Here is an 11,437-nt window from a genome sequence, read left to right on the forward strand (position 1 = left end):
GGACGTATGTGGTATGAAACCTATCACTGGGATAATTACGTGATTTGGTGAGCAGTTCTCATTTTGTTTTGATTCCGGTGCTGACTGTTCCCTAATTAAGAAAGAGCGTCTCTCTTAAGCTTGTTGGTACATTGTAGCGTGCAATTATTACTTTGATTGGTATAAGAAAATGCGATGTATTATGTGATATTTTGATTGGACGCAGTTTGTTAGCCTTAGGTTTATCAGTATACACATATCGAGCAATAATCTTAATATAATTACGAGGCCCTCTCTAGTTAATATTTGCAACGTAAGTAAACGTAGTGGCTGGTTTTCTTGGCTTGGATACCGATATACCTGATGATTTTAAACACAACTAATAGAACTTCTTAGCAGCTTCAAGAACCCATCTGTTGAAGGCACGCCTACGAGTAGAATAAAAAGAGGTGAGTTACAAATGACTTTAGTAGATCCTAGAAAAATCGTGCAACGGCAACCATGTCATTGAGTCCTGAAGAGTAAGTGATATCTGCCGGATTTATTACACCAAACAACTCGCTCTTTTCTAACCCAACACTCTTAGTGAAGCAGCGCGATGGCACACATCGAATGTGCATAGAAAACCGAGAATTAAACTCTAATACTCTAATCGGTGATCAAGTCCAAAGATTATCCGTCATGCGATTAAATAAGTGTCGACATGGCTAATGGATTTAATTAAATTCCTGTAGAGGCAAATTCGATACATAAAACCGCATTTATTATTCAGAACTCTCATTATGAGTTTACTGTAATGTATTTTGGCCTACGAAATGCAACCTCTATGTATCAGAGAGTTATTAATACTGCTCTAGGCATCGATGTATATGTACTACGTGTTGGATCTGGTGTTCCGTACACTCATTGTGTTCAGCTCAGCTGTATTGCGATCCGTACACCTGACTTTAGTATGAATTTCAACATTGACAGCGTGTGGTTGTGTGTGGAGTGACGCTCATTATAAGGGAGCTCGAGTCTGGGTGTAAGCCTGGATGTGAATAAAAAAAAAATGTTGATCAAATAAGTGAAATTATTTGTTGTTCAAGTGAGTGAATGGGTTTAACAGTAACGTTTTGGTTGTCATTTTAGATAAGATTTTGAACAAATAGTTTATATGGACGTTCGTGTCTATAGAATATACATCAATGGCTCTAGGTGACTTAGCGCAATCTTCCACAATTGTCTACATGGATAATTTAGTGATACCTGCGAAAAATGTACAGTTTTTCATTGGTCAATTATTAGTGGTATACATGAGTAAATTTTTCCCTTGGGTTGGGATAAAACTTAAGAGATGGCATGTTATCAACATTACTGGCTTCCCAGTATCTCAAAATACATCATAAAATTGCATAACATATAGAGTAGCTGAGTTACGAAGTGGAAAACAACCGATAGTGTAACGGTCCATACTGAAAGCTGATATTCCTTAGCTTACAGTACACATCGGCGCCACAAGTAAGTTCAGTGGCAAAATGATGAAAGGAATATGTTTTCATTCTAGCAGACGGTTTATTATTTTATTTCTATTTTTACAGAAAACTATCAGCTAAAACAGACATAGTTTGAACAATTATATAACTGAAGGCCAATTTAAAGGTTTCACAGATATGTGTGAGTTTATGTTAGAAGTAATAACAGGCAGCTCAGAAGATTACAGAGATCACATTACATAAATAAAAATTAAAATGTAGAGAAGTGACACGTATTATGAAAAGAAAGCATCAGCCAAGACTTTTCTTAGTTTCGAGACACTTTCAATGAATTAAATATTCTACTGACTCTGGTTATATAGGAGCTTTGATGATAAACTTACTTCGCAGTGCGTACATGTAATAGGCTTGGTTTTCTTATATGGCTAGTATGGATATGTAATCCTATTTTTGTCCGTAGATCAGGACAGTCCACAGAACTATTCGGAATGTAAAAGATATACGCTAAGTCAGCTATGCGCCTTTGTTCCTCTAAAGGATGAATGAGATTTTTTTGTAGTGGCTAATGTAGTTTGGAAGATACTTATGGGAGCGATATTGTAAATATCTCACAAACTTTCTCGGAATGCTTTCAATTCTGTCGATATGACTATTGTAATTTGGATTCCATACTTGTGAATAATATTCGAGATGGCTATGCACGAGAGTACAGTATAAAACTTTAATTGTTTTTATATTGTTGAAGTCAGACGATATTCTCATTACGAAACCTTAAGGTTTAGATGCAGCCTTGATGATGTTGTTAATGTGGATATCAAACTAAATTTTCGAGTCGAACGTTACTCCTAAGTCTTTAATAGAGTTGACACTGGTTAAGGAGTTTCATCAATTGAGTATGTAAATTCAATGGGGTTTGGCTTTCGTGTAAAGGTACAGATATAGCATTTAGAGACTTTTAAATCTTTAAATCTAATTTGTTTAATCTACCGTTATTTGTAAAACGAGTAAGGTCCTCTTGTAGTGCGAGATTATCAGCTCCAGTAGCAATATGACTAAATATTTTCATATCGTCTGCATATAAAAGTATTTTAGAGTTTAAAAAGTTTTCATTAATATCGTTAACAAATATGATGAAAAGCAATGGGGCAAGTAATGATCCTTGAGGTACTCCGGATGGTATACGCGAAACTCTGGATAAGAAACCGTTAGGGCTACTGTTTGACATCTATTTTTATCGTAAGAGGTGAGCCATCTATAAAGATTTTACCAAGTACTTGTTACTAAAGGATTTCACAAGAGATAAATTTTCTTCATAAGGTAGCCTGGCAGGCGTGGTGGTGGTTATGGTTTCGTTAAGCTTTGAAATGCCAATTTGTTAGGCCATTAAAAAGTAGAATCAGTAGAATGAGAGGCGAGGTGGCCCTGAAAAGTGTATAAGAGGCGAGGTGGCCCTTGATAAGTGTATAAGAGGCGAGGTGGCCCTAGAAAAGTAGTGTAAGAGGCGAGGTGGCCGTTGTTAATAATAAAAAAAATGTGAAACGCGATAGACGACGAGGTGACTGTTTCGATACTGCGGATTTAATTCAGTATGTAATGTGGAGTCTATTGAGATTCAGATTCGATACGGAAAGCCTAATTACTATTATAGGGCATCTATTTTGTGAAAATACCTTAAAGAAAGTCGTCGCGCAGAAGACAAAATGTACACGATTTCCTTGGTCAGGAGTGGCCGAACAATACTATTATATTACTCTCTTTTCTGCAGGAAACTATGATGCGCGGCCTTCAACATTACACGAGGGCGTGTAATATGTCAGGACGGCCGTGTCGGAGGAAGATATGTGTCCGGTTGATTGTTGTTTGCGTGCATAACGCACAATAATTGTTAATCTAATTTTATTAGATTTGTTACATTTTCTATTACTTAAAACCTTACGCATTAGTCATAATGTAATAGAAGTTTATTTAAAAATTATAATTTACGAAACGACCAATCAGAGCAGGCACGTGCCTCGAGCGGGGTCGAGGCGCCATCTTTACGATTCAGGTAGGCCATGAGTGCTTTGGACATTCGTTGGAGGAATCATGATAGTGACTGGTCGAGTTGATCGAGTTGGATCGTTGAGAATATTTGTTTGGTTAAAGTAAGATCGGTGCCCTGAACCCGCTGCTCAGTCTTTATTGTCCACTTTTCTATCTTCATTATTGTAAAGTGACAAATATTGTTTAATTTGAATTCGAATATAAAAATATCTGTGATCATTGTGTTTTGTGCTCGCATTTTACCCTGATAACGCCCACTAAGTCCGCAACCACTAATGATGATGTCGACGGGAATAATGCTTCTCCGACATATATATATAAAAATGAATCTCTTTTTCCCTTGGTCATGCCATCACGCGTGAACGGCTGGACAGATTTCACTATTTTTTTTATTTTGTTTGTTACTGTCAGAAGAAGGTTCTTATGAAAGGAAAAATTCAAAAAATTCTGCGGAAAATTAGAAAATTTAAGAAAACTTAACGAAAATATTAATTTTATATAACTGTCAGCGATTGACAGAATGCGACCTGCAAATTCATAGTTAAGACGAGACAACGTCTGTCGGGTCAGCTTGTTTTGAATAAATGAATCCCTTTTAGTCGAATTTCCGTAACGGCGGCCAATCTCTACAGACATCAGCCACTTGTGCACTTTAATATGCGTACTGCGTACCTACGTAGGAGATATTAATGTGCACAAGTGTGTGCGCAATATACTGGAAAAGTAAAATCCATCTGTCTGTTGTTATTTTAGTAGCATGATTATGGTTGTTGGTTCGCGCTCCGAGTTGAGGAAGAATTAATAAAAAAGTGATATTCGAAAAACTTAGGTTGCCGGGGAATTTGGGTCCATATGGCGATTGGACAATACCCTTTAAAAAAACATCATGAGATGGATACAATAAGGTTGGTTAAATGTGCTGACAAAAGCTAGGTTACTTCCAGACATATCGTGAGTATATTTTATTTGTAAGTCTTGGCTTACAGAGCTTGTGATCGTTATGTGGTTGAGATAGTGCCGATTTTGTGAATTATAAATTGTATTTATTATGAACGGTTGTAAATATTCTATTTATAAGGTATACGCAAAATGTTGTCATAATAATACAGACACTGAATAACCTTTGTCTTAATGTTTATTATATTTCTCTTTTATTTATCCGCATTGCCATTGGAAATTAAATATCACCAGCTGCGTTTTCGAGTAACAACATTTTCAATATAGTTATGAAAATTATTCCAAACATGAGAACGAAAATATTTGGCTTCCATCAATTTTTACTGCACTGGCAGCTCGGAAAACATTTTCCGAGAAACGAATTTAAACTCTAGTGTTGCTCTTTTTAAAACCAGTTTACGATGCTATTACAGTAGATACTGGCAAAGAATATCACACGTTAGAATAAAACAATCGGTAACTTACCACGTATCGTCTATCATATAAATATTTGTTCTTTTGTCACTGAAATTGCTGACTCTCTTTCCGTAGTTCGGAATGTATTTTTTACAAAGAATATAATTACAAAAGGTATTTCTAATAAATCATTGAATATAAACTAATTCAGATTTGATTTTATCTTCTTTTTTAATGCTAAAAATTAATAATATAAAAAAGATACGAATGCAAATTCGTTGGTAATGCAATTATCGCGACACTAGATAAATAAACACGGATAGTATCGGATTAGAAGTTTTACAAGTTCAAATATATTGTTAACGTTGTGTCAATTGTTTAAGGTAGCGCTATACCGTCTACAATATATACCTATATACATATTTTTGCAATGAGTACTATACTGCCCTGCTAAGCGCAAAATCGGTATGTCAGGTAAACCTTATTTCGAGATAATAGAAGTTTTGTAAATATAGTTTTGTATGTAAAACTGAGATAGAGAAACTTCTTTAAGGTTTTTTTTTAACAAGTTCTTAACAAGATACCATCATTTAGGTAAGTTTATTGGATGGGTATTTCTTTAAGCTATCTGACAACATAAAATCAAGATTTTGATTTTTTTGAGATACCGCTTTTGAGCTTAACACGGCAGTATAATTATTTAAAGTCTTTCGTGTACCCTTATATTATCATTCCGATGTGATTATTACAGGATATTTTGGCAATGGAACAAAATTTGCCAAAATGAATTCGAAAGTTAAAAGAAGAAAAAAATTGCAACTTCAAAGTATGGAACAAAAATTATGATTTAATAGATTGAGGAAACCACGCATAATATTAACATGATTCAAATAGTACTAAACCTAAGGGATATAATGTACAGCGCAATCATAAATACAACCACAACTATTTATGTGAATGATTCGTGAAAAGAAACACCGAATACCATACTAACTTCATCGTTTCAAACTAATAAATTAAAATTATGGATTCAATTACTCAGAGCGTGTGAAGTTCGCAACTCCAGCGAAATCAACTTACCTGCGAACTAACAACTGTAATAAAATTCTTTAGCAACTGTTATTGTTCTTGTACTTTTAATTAAATGTTTTCAAACGGTACACTTTATTTTCTAGATGATTCGTTTACCGTAACAGAGCTAACGAACAGTCTTTCTATTGATATTTCTTGGGATATTAAACATCAAGTGCAGTGAAGCCATTTGGCCGTGTCGGGTTGAGAAATTATTTACTCTGTTCTTAGATTTACCTCGTTATGAGACGGTGTCCAATTTGTCAATTTGGTTCAATGAATTATAATATATTTTAGATATATTTTTTGTTCGACTGGATAAGGACTACTGCACGCAATGTTTGTAAATATTCGTGGCATTTCTTTACACAGAATTAAGAAACGGTAAAGAGACTAAAATTATACCCGACTAGGATCCGGATGCAACTCGCCGACATAATTGTGTCGATTGCCGAGGAATAATCTTCTCTCGTCAATCAATATTCTATTGAATTCCACTCTACTTATCATGAGATGCTCTCGGGTCGCTTTCCGTGCCCTTATTAAAAATGAATTTATGTAGGTATATTTTATTGTTCCAGAACGCCTCAATGTCTTGTACGAGAGGAATTGGACGAGGCTGGTCCATGAGCAGCTGCGTAAGTTCGAGTCTTCCATAGTAGCCGCAGCGAGGCAGTCACCGGAGTCCCAGCCGCCAGAATTAGCGCTAGACTCGAAGTGGACCTTCTCAGGGGCGCTCGTATACTGCATCACTCTAATAACTACTATAGGTGAGACATTGATTTTAGCAAAAAATTTGGAACACTTAAAGTTTAAGACTCATAATGTTATTTTCAATTTAAATTATAATTGGATCTAGTAATGTACTAACTCTCAATTTATCCAAAAATAAATATTAATTGATCCAAATATAATACTTTGCTGTTCAACAAAACACGCCAAGATCTCAGTTATATCTGACACAAGTATTTGTTCGCCAATCAAATTTTTTTTTTATGTGATACATTTTGGCATAACTCGACCTAATTATTAAGTAAAAAATAACATTGGTTCTTCTAAATTACCTTTTTAACATAATGTAATCATAATTCGCGAAATTTTGAATGTGGCTATCGGTTTCGTAATACAATCTTAATTTGCTATTACTGAAATATCGGAGACCTTATGGCGTCATAAGTTGGAAACACATGTCCAGCCACTACACTACACTACACTAGTCACTGCAAATCACATTGTCATAACACATGTTTTGTTTCTATAGGCTATGGAAATGTATCACCGAGAACTGCAGCCGGTCGAGCAGCGACAGTGGCGTACGCAGCGGCTGGTGTGCCACTCACTCTGGCATGTCTAGCTGGACTGGGAGCTTCACTAGCAAGACTGGCACGAAAGGCATGGCTCAAGGCCACGAGGAGAAAAGTTCCCAATTCTTGGGGAAAAGATGGAGAGGTATTTTTAAAATTTTCTATTAATCCCAATAAATGTAATCTGTTATCTAATCAAGATATCCTATTTTTTTCTACTATTTTTTTCAATCCTCATAACATTAGTTATATTATATAATCATCAAGGAAATTATTTAATTTTGCATTCGAAAATGAATCGAATACACATGATAAGAGAATAATATATTTCTAAAATCATTATACCTGTCTACATATTAAGGCAGATTTTTTCAAATAATACGTTTTGCCAGCTTGAAAACCACCTACAATTGCACGAGCAACAACGATTGCTACCGCAGCCAACAGAACACAACCAGTATACGTCATTCCCGCCCAGGAGTCACAGATCCCCTGGCACTGTGAAAGCCAGGGCAGGGGACCGTGGACAGTACTCGCAAGTATTTGAACGAGCGCCGTCGAGTCCCAGAGCGGCTACCCTGGGTCGAGTGAAGCGCAGTGCCTTGACTGATGGTAAATATGACTTTTATCATCAGCATCATGACTTAGACCTTGATTATCACTGCTTAACTTCTTTAATTTTTATGAATATATATTTAAACTTCAAGCAACCTAAATTCTCAGTTTTTGTACAAAGTAAAACTAAATTATGGCGTATTTTGTTTATAATTATTAACATCTCTGCCATATGTATTCTTTACTATGATGTGATAGGGGACGAATCTATCTCCATTTTGGGCATAAATTCCAATTCCCAGGCTGATACTGCGTGAAAAAAAAAACAATATCACTTTGTCCCACCCGGAGACAGAACCCGAGACACCAGCACTGCAGGCGTACCGTAATACAACTACGTCAATACATTAACTGTTCCCAAAAACTTTTGTTCTCAGAGCCCCATTCATCATCAGCTCTTCAAACTCAAACTTTAGACAGAAAGAAGACGACGAGTATGAAATGCCTGGCCACCGTACATGGACCTGGCCGAGGGAGAGGGAAGGGAACTATTCAGAGGCCAAGAGGACCAGCCATAGAGCAGCTCATAGCAGAAGAGTGCGGAGAACTGACGCTAAACAGGAGTCAAGATGATCTTGATGATTCAGAGGATCCTGATGAAGGGTAAGTGAAAATGATTTACGGCCTGATAGGTAATAATGATTTATGGGATAATGACATAAAACACATAGCTGTATGATTAAAAAAGGTTTGAGGTCCATCAGGTTATGATATACTTGTTCTAGAAAAATCATCCTTATGTCTGTAGGTAACTTTTTAACATGGCTTGAAATATTTGGTTTAATTGAAAAAATACGATAGAGTATATAACAAAGTTATATTAATAACACCAGCGAGTATTGGACAAATCTAATATTATTCCTGGGAATTGGCAGAGGTAGAAATGAGCCAATATAAACTTCTGTTGATTTTAAAATTTAACGAATCTCTCCCGACCGAGTACGAATACCCGAATACGGTTTCCAGATTCTGATTTCAAAAATAAACCATTGTTTTATGAATACTTTGAATAATGAAATCTGAGAGTCATGAATGTGAAAATTGAAAATTTATTTATAAAAGAAATTTCTGATTAATGTGAACTTTCAAATCTCCTAGGCTATATTAATTATTTTGAAAATTTTGAAGATCGGTTATGAGCACTATAGGCAACTACGTAGTTCTATAGTATTGTTTTTAAACCAGTTAAAAACAATTATATTATTGCTGCTTACTGATAGAACTTTGGCATTACGCAACATTTGAATTTAATTTCTGAGTTTGATGGTGTCAGCTTCGAAAAAGAATTACTGAAGTATTAAAATGCAATAATTAACTGCATCTCTTATATTGTCCACAGAATATGTCCACACGACACCCCATCACGAGTGCCTTTGATCTGGAACGAGGAGAATCACAAAAGCAAGAACTGTGCTATACCTAGCAGCAGTGTGTCCACCGTTCAACACCACCACGGCATTGACCACTGCCACATACCAGTTGGCATCGTCTTATTCCTCCTCCTGGCATACATCTGCGTAGGCGCAGCCATATTCTCCGCTTGGGAGAACTGGAGTTTCCTAGACGCCGCGTATTTCTGTTTCATAGCATTAGCTACAATAGGGTTCGGGGACTTCGTTCCTACAAGCTTCCTCACATCAAAAACAAACACAGACAATTCAAAAAGTGAATATGTACAAATGATAGCTTGTTGTGCGTATTTAGTTTTCGGGCTGATATTAATAGCGATGTCGTTCAGCCTCCTACAAGATGAAGTGGTCGCTCGGTGTTCGCAATTAGCTAATAGTTTGGGGTTATCTCGACAATGACAGTACGAGAAGAGCGAATGTCGCTCCACAGACAATCATTTAGGTATGTTATGATCGTTATTGTAAGAAGCCAGTGTATGGATCCTCATTTATTTTCCTCACAGGATCCACCCCCGATACTTCTCATATTGGACATTGTATTCATATTATCATTGTATAAATGAAAATTATTTTCTCATATCTCGAAAAAGGCAAAATTAATCTTTTAAAAGTAAACTTTTTACGGAATTTGTACTCAAAAATGAATGAAGTTTGTGATGTAAATAATGTATATTTGTAAAAGCAAGGCTGAAATTGTAATGAAACAATAAAATTGTGTTGAACTGTATTCGTTTTGTATTTATTTTTCAACCTCTAAATAATAAATAACAGAAGGCATTAAGCTCTTACTTCATACTGTGATTATGACAATAAAATCACTTATTATATATTTCAAAGAAGATAGTTAAAAACTATAACAACAAAAATTAGGAAGAGTTTAGGAATAGCAAAACAAACTAAAACTGTTACTTTTTGACTGTGGACTACTGCTGTTCGTTAGAGCGTAAAAAATCGCATATATAAAAAATGACAATTGGTAACTTATTTGGATTCATTTGTGATAGTTGAATGATAATAATTATGTGAAAGCCTTTCATAATAATGAAATACTCATAATAATTAAATTTGAAATGAATAATTTCAACACTTCAATTAATTTCTGTGAATAACTGTAGGGATAATTAATGATTTTCCATTTCTCCGAATTTTGAAAATCAGAAATTCCGATAATATTTGTTCACTAGCATTAATCTACTCAAACAATCTGTTACCACATTAAAATGTAGTATTTTATCATGCCCCATTTCTTCAATCTGAAGAAATAAGTATGTCTGGATCGTAACTCCTTATTTTATCAGAGATGATTAATAGGGCGAGTGCTTTTATAGATTCAATTATAAAAGGCTTGTGAGTTAGTGCCGAAATCGCTACGACGCGTGGAGGCACAATCACGATCTCACTATTCCTTGGAGATAAAGTTTCACGAGTTAATCCTAGTGTAAGGTTTGTGTTATCTGATTGAGCTGTTGTCGTGAGCTCGAATACGCAAGCTTTAGGCTTTGTTCTTTTAGTTACGTCATCACATACACTTCCTGGGTTCATAATGACACACGCTATTTTGACAGTGGGTAACGAGCAGATAACGAACTGCATCACGCTTAAGATAGTATAAATTGGCATAATTCCACGCTGATTTCACGAAGATAACGTAACACGACCTTAGGCGTTTACATTATCATAGAAGAAAGATAAATGAACTGCTTTAAAAAACAATAAAAAAACAATTGTATTCCTTTTCTCTGTGTCATGTATTGTAGTTATATCTCAAACTGATTTTGAAAAGAGCAATACCAGAGTTTCATGCCCGTTCTTCTCTGGTGAGACCTGTTTTCCGAACTGGTGGTAGAGTTAATATTAACAGAATCTAAATAATTATACAAGTTCAAATATTTTTTTTCATTTCATTTCATAGAGAATAAGTCTCTGGTGGAATAAATTACCTCTGCAGTCCTTATTTCACGAAATGACGTCGCCGAAGGATGTTTGAAATACCTATATACGTAAATTGGTAAAAGACGACCACCTACTACATTATGCAATCTTTCAAGCCCTATGAAAAGCAACTGCTGGGCCACTACTTCAGGCCAGTTTTCTATGAAGCAAGATCGGCTCATTCACACTGTAGATAAAATGAAGTATATGATGCTACTACAAACATAATTATGGGGTTTAAGAGTGTAATGAGCAA

At 35.5% G+C, this 11,437-nt stretch overlaps 1 protein-coding gene and 1 long non-coding RNA gene across 2 annotated transcripts; both read left to right on the forward strand.

Moving 5' to 3' along the window:
- Positions 1–3,998: 3,998 nt before the first annotated feature.
- On the forward strand, positions 3,999–6,010 carry LOC119189346. The gene is made up of 2 exons (XR_005112355.1): positions 3,999–4,448; positions 5,602–6,010. It is a non-coding gene; the product is annotated as an uncharacterized LOC119189346 (long non-coding RNA).
- Positions 6,011–6,258: 248 nt separating this feature from the next.
- LOC115440069 lies at positions 6,259–9,940 on the forward strand. The gene is made up of 6 exons (XM_037438474.1): positions 6,259–6,264; positions 6,484–6,691; positions 7,183–7,370; positions 7,618–7,837; positions 8,218–8,443; positions 9,180–9,940. The coding sequence occupies exons 1-6, from the start codon at positions 6,259–6,261 to the stop codon at positions 9,646–9,648; spliced, it is 1,317 nt and encodes a 438-aa protein (XP_037294371.1). The 3' UTR covers positions 9,649–9,940.
- Positions 9,941–11,437: the final 1,497 nt, after the last annotated feature.

The sequence above is a fragment of the Manduca sexta genome, chromosome 14, assembly GCF_014839805.1.
Source record: "Manduca sexta isolate Smith_Timp_Sample1 chromosome 14, JHU_Msex_v1.0, whole genome shotgun sequence".
Taxonomy (NCBI): Eukaryota; Metazoa; Arthropoda; class Insecta; order Lepidoptera; family Sphingidae; genus Manduca; species Manduca sexta.

Bases quoted from the DNA above. Each gene is read 5' to 3' on its own strand.
- LOC115440069 (XM_037438474.1), top strand. The intron at 6,692-7,182 runs GTGAGACATTGA...TTGTTTCTATAG, and splicing joins CACTCTAATAACTACTATAG to GCTATGGAAATGTATCACCG. The intron at 7,838-8,217 runs GTAAATATGACT...TTTTGTTCTCAG, and splicing joins GCGCAGTGCCTTGACTGATG to AGCCCCATTCATCATCAGCT.